The following is a 25379-nucleotide window of genomic DNA, read 5'->3' on the forward strand; positions in this document are numbered from 1 at the left end:
GAGCCCTCGTCGTTACCACGTCCGCCAGGCGCTGCAGCCAGGTGTGTGGGGGGCGTGTGGCGGGTGGGTGGGTGGGCGGGGGGCAGGGAGGTGTGCCGGGGGGGCTGGTGCCTGGTGAGGCAAGCAGGCAGGGGCGGGCAGGGGCGGCGCAGGCCCCCCTGCTGCTGCCGGCTGCTGTACGGGGCGCGTGCGGCTGCGCACCCGTGCCGCCTCCCCCCACAGCTGCTTGATCTTGAGGTATGCGATGAACTCCTCGGCGTGGGTGGGCTCCAGCTTGAGGTACCGCCGGTACACCTGCAGGACGGCGGGCACGCGGAGGGGGGGCGGGGGGGGCGCGGGCAGGCAGGAAGGGATCAGGCTGGGGCGGGGCGGGCAGAGGGCAGGCCCGCAGCTCCGCCCGCTGCACCGCCCGCACTTGGGAGGTGTGCTCCACACCCCTGCCCGCCCGCCTGCCTGGGGTCCCCACCCCATCCACCTGCCCACCCCACTCCCAGCAACCCAGCCACCCACCCACAAGGCGTCCCCACCCCCGCCTGCGCAGCACCGCCTCACCCGCACCGCCGTCTCCATGGGTATGCCCGGCTGGCCGATAAAGCGCAGGTACAGCGGCCACACGCGCTCGTGCTGCGTGACGGGCAGGCTGGTGAGGGCGCGGTCGAAGAGGCGGCGCATGCGGGTGATGTAGGCCTGGACCGCCATGAAGTCCAGGTACATGAGCCAGATGCGGGGCATCTTGTGCATCGACACCATGGCCCGCTCAAAGGTGTTGTTCAGCGACTCGACGGCCGGGTGCGCGGGGGACAGCCCCCGCACCGCCACCAGCCGCTCAGACAGGTAGGCGTGCCACAGCTGCGGGGGGGAGAGAGCAAGGGGCAGGGGTGGGGTGGGGTGGGATGACAGGGAGGGAGGGGAAGGGGGGCCACCCCCAACCCGGCGGCGGCGTGGCGGGGAGGCCAAGCCTGCGCCGGGCGAGGGGGGGCGGCAGCAAGGCCGCCCCCGCCCCGCCCTTTGCTGCTCGTGCTCCGCGGCTCAACACACGACCCCCTGCACTGGACGGCGTAAGCTGCAAAATTCAAAAGCTTGTCCGGGTGGCTCCGGTGTTTGCATTGGGCGCACTTGTTAGGAGCCCGGCAGCCGTTGAACCGCCCGCTCTTACGGCAGGTAGCGCTTCCTGGGGTTGGCGCTCTTGCGTGCGTCCAGGTAGCGTATCCACATTCTCAGCGAGTACGGGTTCCGCAGGAGCTCCTCCTCGAAAAGCAAATCGTCCTCGCCCGGCAGCAAGTCCTCCAGCGCTGCATCGCTGGCCGGGGTCCCATTGGCCGCTGCTGACGCCATGCTGCTGCTTGCGTACCGTGCCCTGTCCTCTGCTGCTCTCGCTTCACTGTGATGCCATCACTTCAGCAGGGGTGGGATGAGGGCTGGGGTGCACGAGAGGATGGGTGCAGCAATGATCTACAAGTGCGTTGGAGGCGCAGGCGGCAGATGGGGCCAACAGGGACACTGTACCGCCCCGCCGCCGCTCGTACCTCAGTCGTGCACCGCCGCCAGTCTATGTCTCGCACGGTGCGGTAACTGGAGGGCAGAATTCCGACCGTCCATCAGATGCAAAAATTATAGAGAGGAGACAGGCAGTAGGCTTGGCGCAACAATGCAATGCCTCTATAGCCGCCGCAACGATGCCGCCCTTGAGTGCCAGTGGCCCGCTGGAGCAACTGGGATGCGCCACATGCTTCTTACATGTCACTGGATGCACAGTCTCGCGCATCTGGCAGCGGGTGCGATGCCAGCGGGCATTCTGTAATGCGAAATACCTTGGCATCCCGCTGCTGCACTTTTTCAGCCAACCAGTGCCTCACCGCTGCCGCCGCTGCTGCTGCCTCGCCATCTTCCGTTGCGTGCCCAGCGTGATGTGTGTCGCTGCCCCCGTTGCCACTGCTGCCACTGGCTTCTGCATGCAGGTCTGAGCCCTCAACTCTGCTGCCAACGCTCACAGCTGCCGCACAGGAACTGCTGCCTATCGGTTGCGGCGCTGGCAGGGTGCTGTCCAGGTCCCACCAGCGCCCGCCAAACGACTTGAGCGCCAGCCAGTGCCGCCCGCCAAGTATGCGGCTCAAAGCGCCCTCGCCCTGCATGCCACATGTGGAGCAGCGTGCATCAGCGGCCACAGGCCACTCGTGAGCAAAAGTGGTGTCCATGGCGGCGAACGAGCCACGACTCAAGGGCTCCGCCTGCGCATGGCTGTCGGCAGGCACCAGCGCGCCCCACCTTGACGTTAAGCAGCAGACCCCAGCACGCATCCAGGTCCAGATGCGCAAAGCTCAGGTCGCGCAGGTCGCACCAGTGCAGCTTCTGCACAAGTCCATGGGCCGAGTCACAGCTGGGAAACAATGCTGCATTGCTCCGGTCAGAATCCGAGCTGTTGTGGCACGCCCAGCGTTGCAGCGCGCTACCTTTCCGTGCCGCCTGAGGGCCAGCTCCATCACATTGACATCCCAGTTGCCCAGGAATAGTGTCCTGCAGGCAGCAGGCATGCAGGGGCAATTGATGGGTCGGGTCGGGCACACAAGTATAGAATACCGGCAGGGTAGGAGGATGGAGAGCACCTGTGTGGGTGAAGGATGGGAAGCCGGCCAGGTGCCAGCTGGTTGGCGATGCCGTCCAGCTCGACGCTATCAAACACTCGCTGCTGAAAGAGGTTGTTCAGCGTGTGCAAGAGGCACTGCTGCAGTCGCTGCCGCTCCTGCGGCACAGACGGCAAGCGGTGGCGGCGGGCGGGCGGCAGCGCGGGTCACGCTGCTGCATGCTTGACTGGATCGGCAGTGTACCAGCGCATTCCCTCGAGGCTGCACCGCAGTTTCGGAGCCATGGAGCCTGGGGATCTCACATGGTAGCCCGGCGCGCTTTCTGCCATTTGGCCCATTTCCCCGCTTGATGTTTGACGTCCGAACTAACAGGAATGCCCAATCAGGCGTTCATGAAACGGCTTTCCTCCGCCAGCCAGGACAAACTCAAACCGCGTCAGGTGCAGGTGCAGGCTCTATACTCAATCCCCATTTCTCTTCCCCCAGGCGCTCGGCAAGGCCTCACAACCCTGAAGATGGCTCGCTCCGCGGTTGTGGTGGCCGTGCTGCTGGCCCTGTCGGCTCCTGCTGTTTTTGGCCAAGGGACCTCCTCCATCAATGACCTGCTCAACAACGCGGCCCTGAAGCCCTTCGTTTCCGCGGTGGGTGTGCCCGGCAGGTTGCGCCGGTGGTTGGGGGGAGGTTGCACCGCGTCATGCGCCGCCGCGGTGCTCAGGCCTCCACTCCTGCTGCCTTCTTTTCGTGCCCTCGCTGCCCGCCCGCTGCCAGTGTCACGGCTGCAGAGTGGCGAGGTAGCTGGTGGGGTGGTGGGCCGCCTATGGCGGCAGCAGTGACGGCACCCAGCGTCTTACCGCCGCCCTGGTATGCCCTGTTTGCGTGCGCCTGCAGGTCATCAGCATCCCCGAGTGCCTCTCCGATTCTGCTCTGTTGTCGTTTGATGTGAACGAGTGCCCCTCGCTGCTGCGCATGCTGGACGCGCTGTCGCTGGGCAACACCAACCCCGCCGTCTCGTGCGAGCTGTCGTGCGTGGAGCAGTTTGCCAAGGTGGGCCTGCAGTCTGGGGAGCTGGGCACTGTGCAGCCCATCAGCAGGTTGGGAGGCTGGCAGGCAAGGCAGCACGCGCGATACACAGAGCATGCATGCATGCATGGCCCTCCTCACTGCTGAGCGGTGCCAACCTGTATCCGATGCCGGGCGGCAGCCGCACGGCCACGCCGTCTTGACTGCGGCACCTGCTCCAAAGGGTGTGGTGCTGTTGTCATCTTGCCCTCCTGCTGCTTACCCCACCTGCAGCTCAGCGAGACGTGCTTTGCGGAGCTGATGGACAAGTTCAGCAGCGACACCACCAACACTGGCCGCCTGGCCTCTGCGTTCTTCGAGGAGTGCGATGCGCTGGTGGCGGACAGCACGCAGGCCGCCCCCGCCCCTTCCCCCGCGGCAGCCGAGGAGGTCTCGGAGCCCGAGAGCGCCCCCACCCCCGGTACGTTGCTACCCTCAACTTTATGGCACCCAGCTGGCCTTTGCGGGCCTCTATATGCCGTATTGTGCCTCTTGCATGCCTGCCGCCCAGTCCCTGACAGGCAGCCCCTCCCCCATGGCTCTTTGCAGAGCCGGCCGTGGCCGAGGCGCCCGAGCCCGCCCCGGTGCCATACAGCAGCGCAGCCGGCACACTGCCCAAGGCGCTGCTGTCCCTGCTGTCCCTGGCAGCCGCCGCCTTTGCCCTGCTGGCCTGAGCCCGAGCCACAGCAGCATGCAGCTTTGCTAGTGCCCACCACGTGGCGGTGCATGCCGGCCTTGTGCGAGTGCGCCGTTCTCTCCATCCACCACTCCTGGACCGCCCGCTCTCTCGTCATGCTTTAACTGATCTTGTTGCGTCCTTTCTGCTGTCATGGTCTGCTCCAGAGGGCCATTGCCCCTGCTTGTCCGTCTCCTGCCCAACGGCCACCTTTTAAGCGACCGTTACGGCTCGTGTTTCCTACTTGTCTGCTGGATCGAACTGTAAGCATCTAGGACACACAGGTGTGAAGGATGTGCAGGTTTGCAGTGAGAAGCAATTGAAGTGACTCATAGCCTGAGACACATCATCATTATGGGGGCAATGGTGTTGAAACCTGCCCAATCAGCCCCGCCGCCACGTGGTGCCGCAGGGTTACCATCAGGAAGGATCTGCGTCCTCCACCTCTTGCAGGCAGACCAAGACAAGCCTTAGGAGCAGAAAGGAGATGCGCATACCAAAGACGGCGCATTTCTTTTCTTGTGCCTGCTGCTGGGCCTGCTGTGCGTCCTTTTGCGGGTCCAATTCAAACCGTCGGTTGCCCACTCGCCACCCGCCTGTTCCCTCTGCCGCGCCACACTGACCTGCGATCGTCACCATGGCGCGCACAGGCCTTTTTGTTGTGGTGCTGGCCTTGGCGGCCGTCATGGCCCGCGGCGACGAAGCGCCGTTCGTGTACAACACCGTGACTGCGGTGGCCGACCGTGCCGACTTCAGTGAGTGCAGGCAGCGCGGGGCAGCAGCAACAGGGCCGCCGCAGTTGGGCCCGACAGCTGCACTCCTCAGCCTCCTGAAACCCGCCCTCTTCGCCACTCCCTGTCCTGTCCTACCCTGCAGAGACGACGATCAAAATTGTGCGTGCACTGGGGGTGACCATGAGTGCAGTCCCTTTGGCCGGCTGCCTGCCGGCATAGTGCGCCGCTGCCATGCTGGGGTTTGCGCGGCCTGGCCCTTGAAATCCTGCCCCCTCCTCTGCAGTTTGTGGAGACGTATGACTGCACGGGGGACAACAAGATCTTCCTGGTGAGCAAACAAAATGGAGGGAGGGGGCTGCAGCAGGGTGCGGCAGACCTGAGCGCCATGCATGCGGGACCGGGGCCCAACGCATGTTCCCCCCATACAGCCGTGTGAGCCTGCCCCTGCCCTGCCTTGTTGCACCTGCGCTGCCCGACACAGCCCTCCCTGCGCCGCTCCCCAATGCCACCCTTCTGTCCCTCAGCAAGACTTCCTGACCTGCGACTTCACCTGGGTCGAGGATGTGGTTGACAAGAAGAAGGTCATCTCGCCTGTGAAGTGCCCTAGGGGATGCGCCAAGCAGTGGGGCAAGGTGAGGAGAGCAGTCAACCGCCTCCTGCTGCAGCGCGTGGGAGCAGCGTGCGCTAGCACAAGCGTGCTTGCTCATCATGGTGCTGGGTGCGGTGCTGAGTGGCTCACAAGCCCACGCCCCACACTGAGGCAGAGTGTGCTGCCCCCCCACAGATCTCCGAGGGCTGCTACGAGGGCTTCCGCGCCAACATGGTCGCCGACAAGCGCTTTGGCAAGCTGGCCGACAACTTCTTTGACGAGTGCAAAGTGAACAGCAAGGCCGACGTCGTCAGCTCGGCCTCCATCGACAAGACAGAGGACAAGCCCGCCGCGGGTGGCGCAGCCGGCGACAAGCCCGCCGCGGGCGGCGCAGCCGGCGACAAGCCCGCCGCGGGCGGCGCAGCTGGCGACAAGCCCGCCGCCACTGGCTCTGTGTCGGCCACCAGCCTTGATGCTGCCGCCCCCGCTCCAGCCTGGAGCGAGTCTGATGGTGCGGAGTCGCCAGCAACCGAGGACACCACCGCCGCCACCCCCACCGCCTCTGAGGAGACCACCACCACCGACCCCGAGGAGGGGACCGTCCCCACGCCGGACCCTGCCCCCATCCCTGAGGAGGAGGAGACCACCGACCTGCTGCTCGACGCCTTCGCACCTGCTGGCGCCGAGGCGCCCGCCCTGGCTGAGGCACCCGTTGCCGGACCTGTTGTCGCTCCTGCTGCTGCCCCCTCCCCCGCGCCGGCGCCATCCCCATCCCCCGCGCCCACCCCTGCACCTGCGCCGGTGCCCAGCAGCGCTTCCGCCGCCTCTGTCAAGTATGTGGCGCTGGCGCTGCTCGGCATGCTGGTGCTGCTGGTTTGAGCGGCCTGGGCTGCATTCGTTGAACTGTTGCTGAATCACGCTCACCTTCCCTTTTCTGCAAACACACATGTCTGCGTCATATTCATGCCATGTGCATTGCTGCACCCCCAACTCAACATTTCTCTTTGTCTGTTCCCATCTGCCGCTGCGAAAGCGTCGATCACGCCAGCTGGCAGCTTCCCAAAATGTTATTCCTCCCACACAACATTGGTTGCTGTATCTGGTTGCTGTACTTACACTCTTCTTCACTGTGTAACCCACTGCCACCTAGCAGCGACCTTGGGGATGCGTCGCACAGCACAAGCTCTCAACACAGCGGCAGCTCTGTTGAGAGCTTGTCCAGAAGGGCCGCAGGCGATCGGCAACAATCCAGCTCTGAACAGCGCGGCAGCCCTTGGCTGTCGAAACAGTGCAGGAGGCCCGGAGCGGCTCAGCAGGGCCCTGCTGTGGAGCACAGGCGGCCTGCTTACCAGCAAGCCTGCCATCACAGGCAGCAGAGGCTTGGCGTCCGCTGCCGACGCCGACACGGCGCCTTGCGAGCGGCAACCGGAGCGAGCGCAACGAAACGAGTTGGATGGGCGGCTGGAGGAGGCAGCCAAGGCAGGCAGCGCAGAGGCAGTGCTAGCGCTGATAGACCAGGAGGGGGAGCACTTTACAGAGCAGAATGTTGCGACAGCACTGGCGGCGGTGGCGGAGGCCTGCTCTGCCACCGCCCAAGCCAAAGGCAAGGGCGGCAAGCGACGCGGCCGGCCGCCCAGCCGGGCCCGCAGTGCCCCGCTCAGCCCTCAGGACATTGTGCGCTCTTCGGCCTTCCAGGCGCTCGTCGGTGCGTGGGCGGCTGCAAGGCCTGTGTCAAGTGCATGTGAGTCTACCGCTGTGTTGACTGCACCTGGACCTCACGACCCGCCCGGTGCTGGCACTGGGAATGCAGACATGGTGCTGGCTGGCATGATGCGGCTCGAGCCGCGGCTGCTGGCCGAGGCAGTGCGCAGCTGCGGCCAGCTGGGGGCCAGGTGCGCCTAGGCTGATCCTTGGCGCCTGCCTTGGTAGCTGGCCGGCCGGTGGTTGGCATCTTTCCTCGGCAGCAGCTGAGCACTGTAGCTACCCTATGCAGCGCCTCCAGGTACAAGCTGCGCTGCCGCTTCCCCCTGCCTGCCTGCCTGCCTGCAGCGAGGAGATGCTGCTGGATGAGATTGGGCGGCATGTGATGGGACGCGTTCACCACCTGACTGCCACAGACATTGCGGGGCTGGTGGAGGGCTTTGCCGCGCTGGACCACTCCCCCAGCCTCGTGCTGTTTGACAGCCTGGCCGCCAGGGCAGCGCTGGTCGCCGGGGAGTTCACACCCGAGCAGCGAGCGGCGGTACAGGCGGGCTACGAGCGGCTAGGGTATGGAGCCAAGGCGCCCGCGCTGTAGGCAGCACCATCGTCAGCTCCACTTCACGTGCTCACTGTAGTCTTATTAAGCAGCACTGCTGCCACGCGCCTCTCTGCACCTCCTTTCCCCCGCCACACACCTGTACTCCTCCACCACTCGTTTGTTTGCATGTTTGAGGGTTGCGAGGGTGTGCTGCTGACCTATTGCAAGAGCGACAAAGAGGATTCATTCCTGCCCCAGTGTGCATAAGGTCTTTAAGGGGGTGCTGATGAGCAGCCCAAATGAAACTGCTGAGGGGTTATTGAGGGCAAACAAAAAGGCGACAACAGAGCAGCAAAAGGGAGGTAAGAGCATTGGTTGAGGGTTGGGAAGGGGTGGGGTATCGCACGTACTGCACAGAAAGAATGTGACACTGGGCAGGGCTGCTGCCCGCCTCTGGCTATCGTGGCTACGTGCTGATCTAGCTTGCAATCATCTTGTTGCGGGGCGCCACAAGGCCAAGCAGCTGCGCCAGGTGCCGCAGGGGCGACGGCAGCGCCAGCCAGCCCCTCCCCCGCGAGGCGGGCATGTTGCGCCAGTCGGCTCGCAGCGCCTCTGTCACGCAGGCCGGCTTGCAGGCCTGCGGCTGGGACACCGCCACGCCGCCCGCCCAGTGCGCCACGCTGATGGGGCTGGCATGGCCCGCCGCGGCTGCCAGCATGTAGGCTGTGGCAAAGGTGTCCCCGGCGCCGTTGGTGTCTAGCACGGCATCCACCTGCGCCGCGCGGGCCAGGCAGGCGAGGGGGGCTGCCATCAGGCTCAGGCAGGGAGGCGCGGCGGCGCCTGCAGCGCGCGCTGGCCAGCGGGCGGGAGCGGCGGAGGCGGCACTGCCCACGGGGCTGCCCACCTCGGCCACCGGGTGCCGCACCGCCTGGCTGCGGCCCAGGTGCTCGTCGGCGCCCTCCTTGCCGCGGGTGACCAGGAAGCGGCGGGTGCGTGCGGCCAGGGCGGCCACCGTGCCGTTGGCCCACACCTCAGTCTCCACATCCGACAGGAACACCGAGGTGGCGGGGCCCAGCGCCTGCCGCAGCTGGAGGCTGGCCTCCTGCAGCGCCCTCACCCTGCCCGAGGCGTCCAGCTCTCGCTGCAGCCCCTGCGCCATGAGCCCAACCTGCCGCCGCCGCAGGCCCAGCAGGCGGTGCCACCAGGGCGGCGCCGCCACAAAGCTGGCCGGGTCCATGTCCTGTGGCATGAGCGGGCCCAGCAGCAGCGTGCGCGCCCGCCGGCACCGCGCCGGCAGGTGCCGCATCGTCAGCGTGACGTTGGGCTGGGCGGTGACCCGCAGCTTGCGGTGGTTGCCCTGCGGGAGGGGAGCAGGCGGACGGCAGCAGGGTGGGCGGGGTTGGCGGGTAAGTAGGGCTTGCAAGCTGTGGGCTGAGAGCCCCAGCTGGCGGGCAGTCGGCCTGGCCCGCGCCGCCCCGGCACCATGCGCACCCAGAAGGTGTAGGTGTGCTCAAACACCAGGGTGTGGCCGGCGGGCACCACCACCAGGTCATGGCCCTGCAGGGGGGCAGGCGGAGATGCGGTCGGGTGCCAGCTGGGCGCAGCCCACCTGCGCCCAGCCATCCACGTTGTCCCGGCAAGCAGTGTGCAGGATGGCGGGCACCGCAAGCAGCAGGTCACCCCCCTCTCCCACCCAGCCCTCCATGCGCCCACTCACATCAAACACAGAGCCCAGGTCGGCATCCTGGCCGTGGGCGGTCACGATGCACGCCCGCACTCCCCAGGCCTTGGCCACCGCGGCGGCGTACGATGAGGCGCCCCCCAGCGCCTTCTTCCCATCCACCACGTCCACTGTCACATTGCCCACAATCGTTATTCCCGGGGTGCTGCATGGCGGGAAGGGGAGAAGGCGGCGACGGTGTCGGCACGGGCGGGCGGGCGGCATTGCGGCACTGGCTCCGGCAGCTTCCTGCGGCCGACTCCTGCTCGCCTCAAGTATTGGGACAGCATGAGAGCAGCTGCCACGGCCAGGAGCGCTCCTCCCTTGACATGGCGCAGCATGTTAGGTGCCCCAGGACGTCCCGAGCCCCCCCCCCCAAGACGTGATGCACAGCGTTCCACCCCTATCAGCAGCCGTGGGCGCCCCCCTGGAAGAGAGGGCACCACGGGCCACGAAGTTGACCCAAACACCAGGAGGACCCACTCCTGCCGCAGCAGGAGCAGCAGCAGCTGCGCAAATGGCCTGATTACGAAATGCAGGGCGGGTGCGGGTCGCTCAGGTAATCATCATATCTCGCCGCCGCCCGGGTGGCCGCTGCCGGTGGGGATGACGGCATGCCATGGTGTCTGATTCCAACAATCAACTGGTTGCAAATTTACAATGTGTCAATGTCGACAAATCCTGTCCCCAGAAATGTGTCTTCACAGTGCAAAGCTTCAACTCGCTGCCAGTCTGCCACTTGCCCTGCGCCCGCTCGCCGCTCGCCGCTTCAGCGTCCTTGCAGCAGCTTGCGCCCCGCAGGCTGCGCATCCTGGAAGAACGCTGAGGAGGCATCCGACGCCTTGCTACCCTCGTTGCTGCTGGAAACTCTGGCCTGCTTTGGCGGTGGGCTCTGGGTGCCATTGCGCTCTGTCGCGGAGTCAGCGCCTGGCGCTGGCGCTGGCGCCGAGGTGCGAGGCGTGCAGCCGGGCACCAGCTGCCCGGATGCCGCTGCTACCTTGCGGGCAAAGGGCTTGATGTGATTTTTGAAGGTGGAGTCGTACTGCAGCAGGGCAGCAAGGAGCAGGCGTCTGTCAGCCTGCCTTCCTTGGCATTCCTGCCGACTCAATGACGGCGTGCCTGCCGGCCCAACAACCAGACGGCAGCAGCTCACCTCACGGATGGCGCTGCCTACCCCAGGGCGCGGCCCCGCGTCGCCATCCCACTGCCAGAAGAGCGAGCCGCGCAGGGGGCCATCGCTCTGCAGCGAGCTGTCCACCGCGTTCTTCACCAGCTCAAACCAGGGGTCCCTCGTGCTCAGAATGTCGCCCTCTGCAGCCCCCTTGCCAAACTCCTCCAAGATGAGCGGCTTGCCCAGCTCCGCAGCCACCTGCGCGGGCAGCAGCCGTGGCGGCGCATGCAGGCTGGGAGTCGGATCAGAGCGATGCCGCTCAGGCGGGCAATGAGCAGGCCCACGCCGCACCTTGATGTGCGCATCCAGCCAGCCCTGCCCAAAGTCGATGCCGAGCCTCCCCCAGCTGCGACCACACAGTCGCATGAAAAACGTTCAGACAAAGGGCAGAAACAGGGCAGCAGGTTCCCAACAGAGGTGGCCATACCTCCTACGCCCCCAGGCGCCCCCGCCTCTCACTCACTTGTCGGGCCAGAGGTGCATCACGGCGTAGTCGATGGAGGGGTGCGCGTGGTTGGCGCGGAAGTCCTGCCCGCTCCTGGGGCCCCACTGGTTGCCGTCGTTGGGATCGTAGGCTGCGGGGCCGGGCTCAGCAGGAGTGGAGGTGGGGTGGGCCGGCAGCGGGTGCAGGCAGAGGGTGCGGCCGCAGCACGGCAATCCCATCCGGCAACACATGCACAGGCACAGCTTGCGCACGACGCTGCAGACGCTTGCCTGCCATGGGGTCGCGCTCATCAAAGAAGCCCTCCTCCCCGGTCGTAATCAAGTGGTTGGGGTCCACGCTCTGCGGCACAACAGTGGGAGGGGGTTGGAAGGAAGGCAAGGGCTCCTGCAGCACTGCCGTACGCCCCGCCGGGCCCGTGTGCTTGTGGCGGCGCACCACCGCAACGTGCGGAAGCAGCGGGCGTGCTTGCCTTCAGGTGGTCAGCCAGCTCGCCATACCAGCTGTCCACCGCCTCGGGACCGCAATATTTACATCTAGGCTCGTTCATGACGTTCCAGCTGCAGGAAGTGCCGGCGGGTGGCAGGGGCAGAGTGGCGACGATCGGGGTCGTGCAGACGCATCGACACTCGCATCGACGCCCGCACAGGCGCTCCCTGCGCACGGCTCGGCGCCCCCGCCTGCCACCCTGCCGGCGGCATCTGAAGATGGTTGCGTCGTCGCGATACAGCAGCCCCGTGATGGTGTTGCGGCGGTTGACCAGCGCGGTGAAGAACTGCTTGACCTGGTCCTTGCACTCGGGCGACAGCAGCCAGGTGTAGGGCGTCATGGCCCGCTCCGTGGCGTTCAGCGCCGCCTCCTGCCGCACGTCGATGTCGGGGCGGGGCTTGACGCTGGTGCCGCTGGTGCCGCACCTGCGGGTGCCAGCATCGAGGGGTGAGGCCACCTGGGCTCGGGCAGAAAGCCCTCTCCAAAGGGCTTGCTGCTGCCGCGCCTCTGCCGCCCCTCTGCGCCCTGGGCGGGCGTGCTCGCCGGAGCGTCCCTCACCACTGCTCCCACTGCTCCACGCCGTCCTCCTTCCACTGATTGGTGAGTGCCAGGGTGAGCTTGATGCCGTGCTTGGCGGCCTCAGCCAGCACAAAGTCCAGCCCCCGCGCAGCCCTCTCGTTCAGCTGGCCTGCAGGCGGGGCGGCGGCAGGAGGCTGAGGGCAGGCGAGGCCCCAGGTGTGCCCGCCACCAGACTGCGGCATGCTCCATCGGCTGCGGGTTGGGGATTTAGCTCACCGGGCCAAGACAGCAGGCCGCCACCCTCTCCCGTCACAAAAAACCTCATCATGTTCAGGGAAGCAGCATTTGCCTGCGGTCGGGGCAGGGATCGGCTGCCTTTTGAGCTGGGAGGGCCCGCCAGCTCGGGGCAACAGTGCGACAGCTGCGCCTGGCTGCAACTGCTCACTGCGGGTGGCAGGCCCAAGCAGCCGACGCAGCCTCTTTAGGGGGGGCCTCACCTGCTTGAACCTGGCGGTGATGGATGCTGGGTCGGAGAGCGCATGGTCGATCAGGCCCCAGCCATTCCACCTGCTTCGCATGGGCAGGCGTGGTGGAAGGCGGTGTTACGCGCACCGCCTTCCAGGCCAGCTGCAGCTGCGGGCAACAGTCCGTAGCAGGCCCTGGTCGACCATGGCATTCTACCGGGCCCCCCTCCTGTCTACCGGGCCCCCCTCCTGCCCGCCAGCCTAGGGAGGCATCTGGGGCCCATGGGCGCTGCCTCCTTGGGCCAGGCAGGCGCTGCTCACCCCGAGAAGGCAAACTCCTGGCATGCGTCGTCCACAAACCGGCCAGAGGCGACACGGATGAAGCCCTGCAGCAGCAGCAGCAGCGGCAACAGCATGGGTGGCAGCCCTGCCAGTTTCACACAGGCAGGCGCGGCGGCGCTGGCGGCTGCCTGCAGCTACAGCGCTGAAGGGCGGGTTGACCCTGATCCGCACCTGAGGCTGCTGGGCTTCCTGAGCCGCACAGGGGCAGGCCAACAGAGCCAGCGCCAGCGAGAGAGCGGCCAGGGCCACCATTCTGGCAGCTGGGGTCTCTGACCTCTAAAACAGGGGCGAGCTGTGCAATTTGCTCTGGCAGCACTTTCTCAACAGCACTTAAATGGACTAAAGAACTGGGAGGCGCTGCAGAAAAAGAGAGAGGGATGCCTAGCAACTCCCTGCTTTCTTCCACCCTGCCTCTCCACACTTTCTTCCACCCAGCGCTGCCTGACCATATACAATTTGACAGCCTGCTTACAGAGCCGAGCTGCCGGCCGGTAGGGCTGCACAGGCGCAGCGCCGCGCGTTCACATCAGGAAGTTGTCCTCTGCAAAGGCGTGCAGCACCCCCGACGCCTGCCCCAGCTCCCGCTCGCCGCGCCGCTCCCGCACCGCCAGCAGCCGCCGCCCGTCGCCCGGCTGCAGCGCGTACGCCCAGCACTCCTGGCTGCTCCTGGCCACAACCTCCAGCACCTCGTGCTCGCCGCCGCCGCCCGTGGCGCCGCTGCCGGTGCTGGGCGGCGCCTGCTGGGCCTGGAACGCCTCGCCGCCGGCCAGGCCGTCTGGTGGGGCCTCGCCCGCGTCTGCCACCGCCTCAGCCCCTGCCGCCACCAGGCCGCCCAGCGAGCCGCGCACCGCGGCCGCCAGCGTGCGTGCGTGGTGGCTCATGGCGCTGACCTTGATGCGGGGAGAGGCGCGCGCCGCCTGCACCGCCGCATCCTGGTACAGGTAGCGGAAGCCGGGCAGGTGGGCTGCCTCCGCCTTGCTGGCACGCACCTCCTCGCCAACCTGCGGGCGGCAGGAGCGGTAGGTGGGCGGCTAGAAATGGCGGGGCGGTGTGCGGGCGAGGCAGGGCAGGCCCGGCGGGATCGCTCGCAGCCCAGGCAGGGATGCACCGCGACGGCCCGCTCCCGCTGCCTGTGCCTCCGCCTCACCTGCGCCGCCAGCTGCCTGGCCGGAGCCGCCACCAGGCCATGCAGGCCCGCCAGCTGCTGCGGGGTGGCCAGGGCGCCGTCATCCAGCAGCAGTCCCACCAGCAGCCGCCCCTCCAGCAGCGGCAGCAGGCGGCAGGCGCCCGGCTGGCCGCCGCCGCCGCCTGCCCCGCCCTGCTCGCCCTCTCGCTCGTCAGGGCTGTGCTGCAGGTGTACCAGCGGTACTGTGGGCGCGCCATATGCCGGCCACACGCCGCCGCCTGGAGCATCCGCGCTGCCGCGCAGCACGAGGAAGCCGCTGGGGAGCTGCCGCCACGCGCCGCCATCCAGGGCCCGAAGGCTGGGCAGCGCCGCCACGGCCGCTGCACTGGCGGCCGCGTGTGGCTCTCCCACGCCGCCGCCGCCGCCGCTGCCGCCCTTGCTGCTGCTGCTGGCGTGCAGCAGGCCGGCGGCGACGACGGCAAAGAGCGCGGCCGTGTCGCGTGGCGCCAGGCTGCTCCACAGCAGGTACGGCCCGTACAGCAGCAGCACGCCCCGCACGCACTGCTGGCCATGCAGGCTGGCCAGAAGCAGGTGGTTGGCCAGCCCCTGCACCGCCAGCGAGGAGCCCTGCGACAGCGGCAGCAGCGGCGGCAGCGCCGCGTCGCCCAGAGGGTTGCGCAGCTCGCGGTGCTGCCAGGTGTGGGGGCTGCCCAGCGCATGGCCCACGTGATCCACCACCGCCTGCAGCCCCGCACGCGCCAGCCCGCCGCTGGGGTCCTGCAGGCAGGGAGGGAGGGCGGAGGTGGGGCTGCTGAGGCTCGGGGCAGAGCTGATCAAGCCAGAGAGGAAGGGGTGAGGCCATGCGGGGATGCGTGGCAGGCACACTGCCAGCACACTGCCACCGTTTTGCGGCTGCAAAAGAGATGCCCCTGCCGCCGCCACCACTGCGCACCTCATCCAGCGCGGCCTGCACGCTGCCGCACAGCGCGCAGTTCAGCAGGTGGATCTGGGTGAGCAGCGAGTGCAGCGTGTCCTCCGTCGTGTGCCGCGGCACCCAGGCCCGCGGCGCCAGCTGCAGCGCCAGGCAGCAGCGGCAGCGGGGCAGGCGTGTGAGGGAGGCGCTGCGCAGCTGCCACAGGCTGCACGCCACCCAAACGCATTCAGCATACCGACCCTCAATGCGGCGGCTAGGGTCCCCAGCAGGCCCAGCTGTCCGCACCACGACAAACCACAGGTGCGGCTCCGCCTCCAGCATCACCCAGGTGCCGCTGTCGGTCTCGGCGACATCCCAGCGTGGCCGCTGCAGCAGGAGGGCAGGCCCGCCACGGCTCTCAGCTGCAGGCAGCGAATTGAGCGCAGCAGGAGGGCAACCGTCCCGCCGCCAGCAAAGTGGCGGCAACACTTGCCAGGGCGGCGGTGAAGTTGGCGGTGAACAGCAGCAGGCCCTGCAGCAGCCCGGCCATGCCGCTCTGGTGGAGCAGGGGCACGTCATTGGGGAAGGCAGCCAGCACTTTGTCCTCTTCAAGGCCTTCTGTGTTGCCCCGCCGGGTGTCAAAAATCAGCAGCTGGAGCGCCATGATGTTGGGGCGGCGATCACGAGGCGCGAGGCAACAGCCTGATCGCGCTGAAAGGCCTCAACTCGTCAAAATGCAGTACGAGTCGAAGGACAGAAGTCGTGGGCTCACTGGAGCGCCCCTGCCAATCGAATTTACACATCAACAGCAAACATGGCGTCATCGCAGCCGGATAACCAGCTCACGGAGCAGGAGGCGGCCATTTACGACCGTCAGCTCCGGGTTTGGGGAGTGGAGACGCAAAGGAGGTCTGTAGGTTGAATTGATGAGTTGCTGAGGGAGTAGAGACGCAATGCCGAGGAAGCGGGTGCCGATCAGATAGCATGTGGCGGCGCCTGCTGCCGCCTGCCATTCACACTGCTGCTACTGCTGCGTTGTGTCCGCAGGCTGAGTGGCGCCAAGGTGCTCATTGCTGGATGCAGTGGCCTAGCTGCCGAGGTGCGTCAAGCTAGCAAGAGCAGCGTGGCGGCAGCGTGCGTCGGTTTAGCTCACGACTCGGCCAGCTACCGTGGGACGCCTTGCCCCCGCTGCTCACCGCCCAACGACCCCTGCCTGCCCCCGCCTTGCAGGTGGCCAAGAACATCGTGCTGGCGGGCGTGGGATCGGTGACGCTCGTGGACGACACACCTTGCTCGCGGCGGCCGCTATCCAACTTCCTGATACCGGGCGACGCACCCGCAGATCCCATCACGTGCGCCACGACCTGGTGCCTGCCCTGCACGTGCCATGCATGGTTGCCTGGCTGTGCCAGCTTGCGCGGTGCGTCCCAGCCGCAACGTAGTCCCTGCGACTTCTGACGTCGAGTGCCCGGTTGCTGCCGCTGGCTGCGCAGGGTGGCGGAGGCGAGTGTGGCCACCCTTGCGGAGATGAATCCATTCGTCAAGGTGGCAGCGCTGCCGGGCCCGCCCTCCTCGGTGCTGGCAGCAGACGTGCTGCGGCAGTACGACCTGCTGCTGCTGTGCGGCCAGCCAGCCAGCAGCATCGCGGCGGCAGACGTGCTGTGCCGGGAGGCGGGGGTGGCCTTCTATGCAGGGGTGTGCCGCGGCATATTTGGATGGGCCTTTGCCGACCTGCACCAGCATCGATTCGTGGTGGAGGTGAGTGGGCAGGGGCTGGTTGCTGGTGTTGGGGTGGTGGTGGTGGCGGCGGCGGTGTGAGGAGCTGGGGTGGGCTGGGAGGGAGGGCAGGCGTGGTGGCGTTTTTGCACAGAGCCACAGCGCATCACGGGCTTTGGTGAATGGCAGGGCAGAAGGGCAAGCAACAGAGCCACTTGATGCATTCAGCAGGTCAGCTGCTCCAATGTTTCTCACCGTCTTTCGATGCACCTGCTTCCCCGCCTCCCCGCAGAAGAAGGAGGAGCACAAGGATGGCAGCACCAGCAAGAAGGTGGAGGAGCGCACCGAGAGCTTCGCCACCTGGCAGCAGGCCACCAGCTGCAGCCTGCATGGCGTCAACAAGCGACGGCTGACCAGGCTCTATCTCATTATCCGAGGCACGTGGCGCCTGCCTGCTGCGCCACTGCTTGCACCTGCAGGCACCGCATCACGGTGTGTTGTGTTGTTTCGGGAGCCAATTATGAGGCGGCCCCTCCCCCTCCCCTCCCCGCCTTCCATGCTGCAGTCATCTCCCGCTTTGAGCAGCAGCATGGCCGGTGCGTCACAGCCGCCGACGCCGAGCAGCTGCTCACGCTGCGGCAGCATGTGTGCGGCGAGGCGGGCGTGGAGCCGGGGCTGCTGCCAGACAAGATGCTGCAGGCGTATGCGGAGGAGGAGGAGGACATGCCTGCCATCAACGCCATCGTGGGGGGCGAGCTGGGGAATGAGCTGATCAAGGCGGTGGGCGGGCGCAACGAGCCCGTCAACAACTTCTTCCTGTTCAGCCTGGCGGAGGGTGGGGAGGGGTTTGTGGAGAGGATGGGATCGGCCTGATCTAGATTGGTTCAATGCAATCATCAATAGGCCATACTTTGTAAACCCTTCAGGACAGGCCCTCACCGTCTGCCCACCAACCCGGGGCCCTGCTGTGCTGTGCTGGCGGCACATGAACCCTTGGCCCCGTGGCTCCTGCCGCGCCTTCATCGCCGTCTGATCCTGACAAGGGCCGCCGATTTGGGCCGAGAGAAGAGAACAGGGGTTTGTGGTCTTGCACGCACCGGTGAGCACCCGGTGCGGTCTCTGCGGTGGGAGCCGCTGCCCGCAGACTGCGCGTGGACCCCTGTGCTAGCTGCTGGCCGTGGCAACGCGCCGGTCGGCTCCGCTGGGCAGGAGGGCGTCATGGCCTGCCCCACTGCGCTCTCAGAGGGCAGCAGTGACACGGGACAGAGATTGTATGGGCACTGCACGAGTCCCGCAGCGCGCCGCGCGGGAGAGGGCGGACCGCCGCCCGGCACCACGCACCCCGCCCTCGCGGCGTCGACACCGGGTTGCGTGGTCCCTGCTGGGCGCCCGCATCCACCTGCATCATGCTCGTGCCACGCCCACCCCCGCAGGCAGCACCATGGGCAAGGTCCCCATCCGGCTCAGGGAGGTGGTGTACGCCCTGTCGCCCTACCAGCAGTCGGTCATGACGGGGCTGTGGAAGGACCTGCCGCACAAGGCGGCGCACCACGCGGCCAACGTGAGGCGGCAGTGGGGCATGCCTGCGACACAGAATGGGAGCAGCAGCTGGGGAGGCGGCGGCGGCGCACCACCGCCAGCGCTGACATGGATGTGTGTGCCCCCTGGTTGCCTGCTGCAGCTGCGGGACGCCGTCATCTTCTGCGTGGCGCCCATCGTCGGCATCGCATACTACTGCGCAGACTATGTGAGTTGTGTTATCAAGATGCTGCAGCTAGTTGCCTGCGGTGGAGCACCTGCTTGATGGGCGGCTGGCGAGCTCCTCACCTCCTCACCCTCACAGTGTGCTGCTGCAATGTGCTGTCTGATGCCTGTGTATGTGCAGAAGGAGAAGGAGAAGCTCCACCACCGCTTCTGAGCTGACCGCTGGAGGGCTGGGCGCAAGCTGGGCGCCAGTCGTGCGGCGCGCACAGCAGTCCCCGCCTTGGAAACTAGCAGGGCCTGCGGCCCCGCTGGAGCGGTGTTGACCCAGCGGCTTGGTAACCTTGTTTACATGATCAAGTGTCAGTCGTTGAGCAGCAGCAGAGTCGAGGAGCCAGCATGAGCGAGCAAGAAGAAGGGGAGCAGCAGCAGAGCAAACAAGTGGCGGTGGGAAAGGGGAGCGTCCACGCAGCAGCAGATCAAATCTCCTCCTCCTCGTTGTCGTCCGGGGTGCGCAGCTTCTCGATGGCGCCCCTGCACCAAGCAGCGCGCCACCAGCGCAGGCTTGCTCGCGGCGCGCGCATGCCACGACCACGGGCGCCCCTGCTGTGCTGGCCGGCCCCGCCATGCTGCCACCGCCCCCCCGCCATGCTGCACACCGCCCCCCTGCCGCGCGCCACCCACTTGATGAGGTTTGTGTCTGCCGAGGGCGGCTGCAGGTCGAGCGCGTGTGCGAAGCAGGCCATGGCCTCATCCAGCATGTCCAGCTTCTTGTAGATCTTGCCCATGTGGAACAGCACGCTGGCCTCGCGCGGGGCCAGGTCCTGGGGGGGCGGGCGCGCGCGGGGGTTTAGCAAGCTGGCGGGCGGCGGGGGGTGAAACAACACACACACCCCGCGGCCGGTGCGCGGATGCCTCGGCCTCCGACCACCACAGGCCCGCGCGGCAGTGCCGACTGTGCCCAGCCCCCGGCCCCACCCCCCCGCACCCACCTTGAGCGCGTGCAGCTCCGCCAGCGCATCCCGCCACCGGTCCTCCGCCATCAGCACCGCGGCGCGCTCAAACTTGGCCAGCGGGTTGCGCGGGTCGGCGGCGATGGCCTGCGCGCGCGGCGCGGGCGGCACGGGGGCTGTGTGTGTCGCAGACCCCGACACGGCGCCCAGCTCTGGCAATCACATTCCCCGAACCCTACATAACCGACGCTGCACTGCTGCCGCTTCTCCGGGCGGACGGCGGGAAGGTGGAGGCGGCGGGGGAGCTGTGCGCTCGGCTGGGCTGCTGGTGGGAGCCGGGCAGGCACTGGCCCAGCATCCCTGCGGCTCTGGCCCTGCTGGCGCCCAGCTGGCGTGCCCCCCCCCCCCCCCCCCCCCCCCCCCGCGCCCCACCTGCCCCAGCGTCTCCAGCGCCTCGCCGCTGCGCTTCAGCTTGTGCAGCGCCATGCCCAGGTAGCAGCGCAGCACGGAGGAGCGGTCGTTGATGGAGAGGGCGCGCCTGAAGTGGTACTCAGCCATGCCGTACTTCTCCTGGCGGTAATAGATGTGGCCCATGCCAAACCTGTGGGTGGGGGTGGGGGTGGGGGTGTGGGTGGGGCGGGAAGCAGGGCGCTACCGGTCAGGCAGTGGCCCAGCGCGCCCGGAAGGCAGAGGGGTGCACCGCTCGCATGCACGCAGCAAGCGGCAGGCAGGCACGCGTGTCGTGGCAGACAAACAGCCGGCCGGCGCCGTGCGCGCGCGACATCCCGGCAGGCGTGGCCCAGAATCGGCTGCCCCGGCCGCCCCCGCCAGGCTGTGCGTCCCACCATGCGTTGTAGTGGCGCGGGTCGATGCGTATGGCGTTGCGGTAGCAGGTGATGCCCTTCTCGAAGTCTTCGTTGGCAAAGTACTCGTGGCCCGCCAGCGTGTAGGCGTACGGCAGTGTGGGGTCCAGCTGCAGCGCGCGCTGGAAGTAGCGCAGCGCGGTCTCGTGCTCCTGCGGGGGGTGGGTGGTGGTGCGTGTGGGTGTGCTTGGGTGGGGGCGCATGTGTGGGTGGCGGTGGTGGTGGCGCAGGGTGGTGGTGCAGGGTGGGATGGGCGAGGGTAGAGGACGGGGCGAGCGGATCGCCATGCATGCCGGCCGCTGGCGCGGCAGCCTGGGTCGACGCCTCCCCGTTTGCTGGCCCCTCGCACCGCGCCTCCCCCCCCCTCCCCCCCCGCTCACCTTTTGCAGCGAGAAGCAGTTGCCCATGGCACACCAGGCGTAGGGCGAGTGGCGGTCCAGCGAGGAGGCGGCCTGCGCCAGCTGCGCTAGCTCCACCTCCCGCTTGCAGTGCCACAGCACCGTGCTGTACACCTCCAGGCCGCGCAGGCGGTACGGATCCACCTGCGGTGCGGGGCCCACAACGCCAGGGCAGGGCCTAGGGCTGGGCACGACTGGCAACAGGAGCGGCACAGGCCGGCTGCGGCCAAGCGTACACGAGACAGCAGGCGGCACGCCAGCAAGGTCACAAAACCACCTGTCTCAGCCCGCCACAGCATGGGCCCCGCCACCCGCTCTGCTCACCCACCCAAACATGCACCCCTTTCTGCCTGCCCCTCGTGCGCCTGCCCGCCACACACCTGTCTTGCCCAGCTGAAGGCCTTGGCTGCCTCGGGGTAGTCGACCATCTCAAAGAAAGCGCGGCCCACGCAGCACAGCACCCACCCCGTCTGGTACTGGTGCGGCGGCAGGCGGCTCAGTGCGTCGACCGCCTCCTGGCACCTGCAGGCCCATGCAGGCGCGCGTGGCAGTGGTGTGGAGTCGTGTGGAGTTGTGTGTGTGTGTGTGTGTGTGTGTGAAGCGGGAAGATGCTGCGCTGCGGCGCATGCAACCAAGGTGGCTGAGAGCAGCAGCTGGTCACACCAGCGCGGCTCCCCACCCCCCCCACACACACACAGCACCCTCACCTGTACATGCACAGCAGGCGGTAGCCCTCCCCCAGGGCCTGCAGCAGCGGCAGCGCCTGCTGCTGCCCCTCCTGAGACCGCTGGCCGCGCGGCACGCCGTGCAGCGCCGCCACGTCGGCCAGGCTGCCGCCCGCTGCCCCAGCCGCGCCGCCGCCGCCGCCGCCGCTGGCGCCGCTGCCGCTGGCGCCGCCGCCTGCCTCCCCTTCCTGCCAGCGCAGCTCTTTGAGCATGCTGGCGGGGTCGGCAAACAGCTTGTTGGACACCTTTCGCAGCTTGCCCTCGTCCACAAACTTGCGCTGCGCGCCGCCGCCGCCGCCGCCGCCGCCGCTGGTGCCCGGCATCGCCAGGCTGCCGCCGGCGGTGACGGGCAGCGGGGCGGGCGTGTTGGTGGCGGGCCAGGAGGGGCGCGCCGCTGCGGGGCCCCCCACCTTGGGCGCGGGCGGCGGCGGGGCTGCCGAGGGGCGGCCTCCCGGCGAGGGCGTGACGTAGGATCCCGGGGAAGGGGTGCCCCCGCTGTCCACGCCCTGCACAGTCGTGGCAGCGCGGCGGTGGTGGGCGCGGGGCGGGACGGGGTGGCACAGTTAGGAAGTGATGCTGCTGGCCAGCACGGCACGCCCGCGCGTGCTGCCCACCAGCCAGCGTGTCTCACCCGGGGCGCTGTGCCCGCTGTGTGCGGCGCGCCGCCGCCCCGCTGCCGCCCGCTGTCCATCCATCCAAACATGGCTCCCAGCCCGCTGGGCTTGGTGGCGGCGGTGGAGGCGGGGGCGGTTCCCGGGGGCTGGCCCGCCCCGCCGCCGCCGTGCTGCGAGGGTGTGGCCACGTGCTGGAAGGTGGAGGTGGAGGTGGAGGGCATGCCGCCGCCGCCCATGGCGCTGTGGGGTGCGCCCCCGGCGGTGGCGGCGGGGCCGGCGGCGCCGGTGGCGGCTGCTGCGGTACCGGCTGCGCCCGCGGCCGCCAGGTACTGCCCCGCCTCGTGGTCTGCCCCCAGCCCGCACAGCTCCTCGAAGGCCGACCACAGCATGGGGTCCAGCTGCAGCGCGGTGCTGTAGTAGGCAATGGCGGCGGAATGGCGGTTGGACAGCTGGTGGATGCGCCCCAGCAGGTAAAAGCCCGCGCCGCCGTTGGGCACCTGCGAGCGCGGCGGCGCGGGCAGGCGGGGCCGGCGGCCGGGCGCGTGTGGTGGGCAGCAGGCAGGACGCTAGGCGGCCTGGGCAGGGCGCTGGCGGGCCGGCGGCCGGCCGGGCCGCCAGCCGAGCATGCCGCGACGCGGGCGGGGTGTGGGTGCCGCCACCTGCCCGCCCCCTGCCGCACCCCGCCGCACCCTGGAGGCGTCGTTGTCTGGCAGCAGCGCCGTCTCCGCCTCCGTCAGCTTGCCCAGCTGCATGGCGCAGAGGGCGTACAGGTAGCGGCTCTGCTCGCCGGTCAGGCCCTTGAGCAGGTGGTAGGCGCGGAAGGACTGGTTGGAGCGGTGGTAGCAGGTGGCCAGCAGGAACAGGTTGGCCTGCACGCGGGCAGCGGCAGGGGCAAGGGCGCGCACGCAGCAGCGCGGCATCAGCAGCAGCAGCGGAAAGGGGCGGCGCGGCCTCAGTGCAGGTTGACAGGCAGCGCGGCGCCTGCTGCCGCCTGCCGCCAGCTGCGGCGCGGCGGGTGGGCTGGCGCAGGGCCCCTCCCGCCCCACCTCCGACGGAAACTGCGCCACCAGGCGCTCGCACAGGAAGCAGGCGTTGTCAAACAGGTACAGGCCCAGGCTGTGCTGCACGCAGGCCACCAGGTGCTCCTCCAGGGCTGCCGACGGCGGGCCTGGGGACCCCATCGCTGCGCCACGCTGTCGGGCCGTGCCGGGAGGTGCGGGGAGGGCTCGGTGAATGGCACAACAAGTGATCTGGGTCCAGCTGGGGTGAGGGAGCCTGATTTCCTGCTTTGATCGAGGGTGCTGCACTGGCACAACAGAGGCAATCAATGAGCGGCGTCGTTTGCAGACAGCTGACGTGGTTGGCGACGCACGTCACCATCCCTAGCCATCCAATCACAATTCAATGCCAATTACGACGCCTGCAAGGGTAGTTTGTCACCAGCATCATGCCAGCCGCCGCATCCCACACACGCTGCCATGTCGCCGTGCAGCTGGGCTCCTGGGGCCTGTCTAGATCTATTCGATCGCTGGGACGGACAGGAAGCAGAAGAGTTCGCGCGCAGCAGCCCTCTGGTGCCGCCCTCGCGGCGCCACCCACGGCCGGTGCGGAACTGCTGGCGGGCGCCGAGCGCCTGCTGCAAACCGGTTCCCAGCGGCTGCAGACTGCCGTCGACGGGTTGCAGCTGCCATCCATGAGCGGACTGCAGCTTCCAACGGATGTTGATGCCCAGCAAGCAGCCGGCACGGCAGGGCAGGCAAGTGTGCAGCACTTGGGTTTGTGCTGGGTGGCGGTGCCGCTGCCTTGGTGAATGGCATTACATGTTTTGAGTCCTCCTGCCACACATGGGCACCCTGAGCGAGGCCCCATGGTGCTCCACCTTGGATACCGTCCTGTTCGTCGGCCTGATGTCAACAGCTGGGTCTGTACGTGTGTGTGTGCGTGCAGGCGCTGGGCGATGCAGCGCAGGGCATCATTCAGGCGGCGCAGGCGGCGGTGGCGCCGCTCAACGTGTTTGGGGGTGCATGGTTTCTGAACCTGCTGTTCTGGGGCATCCTGCTGACGCTTTCCTACTCCCTTATCGTGCTGGGGCCCCGGCAGTAGGAGAGACTGCTGCTGCAATGCCCTATCCCTATCCCTATTCTAGGAATCCGTTAGGCCAACCAACTGACGTGTGAAGGGTGAGATTGCACAGAGGATTGATTCAAGGGTTTCACGGGGTCAGTCAGGTGGCCGCGCACGAGGCCGGCTAGTTGGCGCCTGCCAGGCAGCAGGCCCCAGCCCGCCACGCTGGCCTAGGTGCCGCCCACACCGTCAGCTGCTTGCTGCTGCTGCTTCCTCATCAGCTCCACAAACTCGTCCAGCAGGTACGGCCAGGCCCCGCTGTCGTCGTAATTGCTAAAGTTGGGCGCCGTGCTCTGCGGTGGGGCAGCGAAGGAGGTGCAAGCTGGTCGAGCAGTTTGTGGCAGGAGATCCCCAATGATGGGATGCAGATGGCCAATCATGGCACAGGTGTATTGCTGGCGCTGCCGCCCCATCCCTGGCTGAAGGCAGGGCTCACAACGATGAAGTCCAGCAGCTGGTTCCACGTGTCCCTGCTGACGGCGCGCTTGTGGTGCGTGCGCAGGAAGTCCTTCCACGCCTCGGCGTGCCGCCAGTTGGTGATGGGCAGCAGCAGGTCCCACATGGCCAGCGCCACATCCAGCTGCACTATCTTCTGCCCCTTCTCCCTGCAGGCAGGCAGGCAGGCAGGCAGGCAGCTGAGGCGGAGGGAGGGACAGAGGGAGGGACAGAGCAGCCAAGGACTTTTCACCAGGGGGCAGGGAGATGCACAATGCCGTGCCCCGTTGCCCCTGGCATGCAACACAGCACTCAGCAGCAGCAGCAGCAGCAGCAGCAGCACCCAGCTCACCGGCTGAACAGGTAGGCAAACTGCCAGATCTGCCGGAACTTGGCGGCATCCTGCGACAGGCAGCCCAGGTTTGAAGCCTCAGCGGCCGAGTGAAACCCACAGCTTCACAACCAAAACCAGATTACAGGCAGCAAAGCGCGGCGCCAGCTCCGAACACCCACGGCTTGCCTGCAGCTCTGCTCGCAGCTGCGGCAGCTTGGCCCGCAGCTTGTCTATACTGTCGCAGCCCAGGCTGGCCAGCCCCTCCTCAAACTCCTTCTGGCTGTACTCGCACATCGCCTCCGCGCCAAAGTGCCAGCTGCAGCAGGCAGGGGCGGGGAGGGGCGCTCGGCGTGCAACTGCGTCCGAGCCTCAGGCCTCAGGCAGGCAGGCGCCTGCCAGCAGCGCCACCACCCGGCTGCGTAGCACTCTGCTTGCCCTGCCGCAACCCGCT

The 25379-nt window shown here is 67.7% G+C and overlaps 8 protein-coding genes across 8 annotated transcripts in view; 3 read left to right on the forward strand and 5 right to left on the reverse strand.

Annotated features, from left to right (window-relative positions):
• The window catches only part of CHLNCDRAFT_134697 (hypothetical protein), a gene marked incomplete at both ends in the record, with an annotated part of 9703 nt that extends 6792 nt beyond the window's left edge, over positions 1-2911 (reverse strand). Inside the window, 7 exons of the mRNA XM_005846986.1 lie at positions 202-294; positions 553-849; positions 1857-2126; positions 2266-2349; positions 2451-2514; positions 2604-2740; positions 2885-2911. Of these exons, the coding sequence (XP_005847048.1) occupies positions 202-294; positions 553-849; positions 1857-2126; positions 2266-2349; positions 2451-2514; positions 2604-2740; positions 2885-2911 (972 nt within the window). The remainder of the gene's footprint in view (positions 1-201; positions 295-552; positions 850-1856; positions 2127-2265; positions 2350-2450; positions 2515-2603; positions 2741-2884) is intronic.
• Positions 2912-3051: 140 nt separating this feature from the next.
• Positions 3052-4595, forward strand: CHLNCDRAFT_58047 (expressed protein). The gene is made up of 4 exons (XM_005846810.1): positions 3052-3223; positions 3471-3626; positions 3876-4062; positions 4191-4595. Exons 1-4 carry the CDS (start codon positions 3098-3100, stop codon positions 4313-4315), a joined length of 594 nt encoding a protein of 197 aa, XP_005846872.1. The 5' UTR covers positions 3052-3097; the 3' UTR covers positions 4316-4595.
• Positions 4596-4954: 359 nt separating this feature from the next.
• CHLNCDRAFT_134699 (expressed protein) lies at positions 4955-6519 on the forward strand (the record flags this gene model as incomplete). Its single annotated transcript, XM_005846811.1, has 5 exons — positions 4955-5072; positions 5194-5225; positions 5335-5379; positions 5576-5683; positions 5836-6519. 5 exons carry the CDS (start codon positions 4955-4957, stop codon positions 6517-6519), a joined length of 987 nt encoding a protein of 328 aa, XP_005846873.1.
• Positions 6520-8357: 1838 nt separating this feature from the next.
• On the reverse strand, positions 8358-9930 carry CHLNCDRAFT_134701 (hypothetical protein; the record flags this gene model as incomplete). The annotated part of the gene is made up of 5 exons (XM_005846987.1): positions 8358-8651; positions 8784-9236; positions 9371-9436; positions 9597-9765; positions 9905-9930. 5 exons carry the CDS (start codon positions 9928-9930, stop codon positions 8358-8360), a joined length of 1008 nt encoding a protein of 335 aa, XP_005847049.1.
• Positions 9931-10794: 864 nt separating this feature from the next.
• CHLNCDRAFT_13801 (hypothetical protein) lies at positions 10795-11557 on the reverse strand (the record flags this gene model as incomplete). Its single annotated transcript, XM_005846988.1, has 4 exons — positions 10795-10968; positions 11062-11116; positions 11234-11358; positions 11450-11557. Coding segments are annotated over 4 exons (462 nt in total), but the record flags the coding sequence as incomplete, so codon positions are not given.
• Positions 11558-13547: 1990 nt separating this feature from the next.
• CHLNCDRAFT_134703 (hypothetical protein) lies at positions 13548-15729 on the reverse strand (the record flags this gene model as incomplete). The annotated part of the gene is made up of 5 exons (XM_005846989.1): positions 13548-14027; positions 14174-14929; positions 15105-15224; positions 15372-15452; positions 15553-15729. 5 exons carry the CDS (start codon positions 15727-15729, stop codon positions 13548-13550), a joined length of 1614 nt encoding a protein of 537 aa, XP_005847051.1.
• Positions 15730-15879: 150 nt separating this feature from the next.
• CHLNCDRAFT_134704 (hypothetical protein) lies at positions 15880-18699 on the forward strand (the record flags this gene model as incomplete). The annotated part of the gene is made up of 9 exons (XM_005846812.1): positions 15880-15974; positions 16113-16164; positions 16296-16417; positions 16559-16823; positions 17074-17222; positions 17261-17616; positions 18215-18342; positions 18463-18528; positions 18667-18699. 9 exons carry the CDS (start codon positions 15880-15882, stop codon positions 18697-18699), a joined length of 1266 nt encoding a protein of 421 aa, XP_005846874.1.
• A 262-nt stretch (positions 18700-18961) lies between these two features.
• On the reverse strand, positions 18962-23216 carry CHLNCDRAFT_24117 (hypothetical protein; the record flags this gene model as incomplete). Its single annotated transcript, XM_005846990.1, has 11 exons — positions 18962-19016; positions 19167-19306; positions 19475-19582; positions 19868-20036; positions 20281-20450; positions 20679-20840; positions 21077-21218; positions 21404-21927; positions 22224-22532; positions 22725-22904; positions 23082-23216. 11 exons carry the CDS (start codon positions 23214-23216, stop codon positions 18962-18964), a joined length of 2094 nt encoding a protein of 697 aa, XP_005847052.1.
• Between the last annotated feature and the right edge of the window lie 2163 nt (positions 23217-25379).

The sequence above is a fragment of the Chlorella variabilis genome, assembly GCF_000147415.1.
Source record: "Chlorella variabilis unplaced genomic scaffold CHLNCscaffold_12, whole genome shotgun sequence".
Classification (NCBI taxonomy): Eukaryota; Viridiplantae; Chlorophyta; class Trebouxiophyceae; order Chlorellales; family Chlorellaceae; genus Chlorella; species Chlorella variabilis.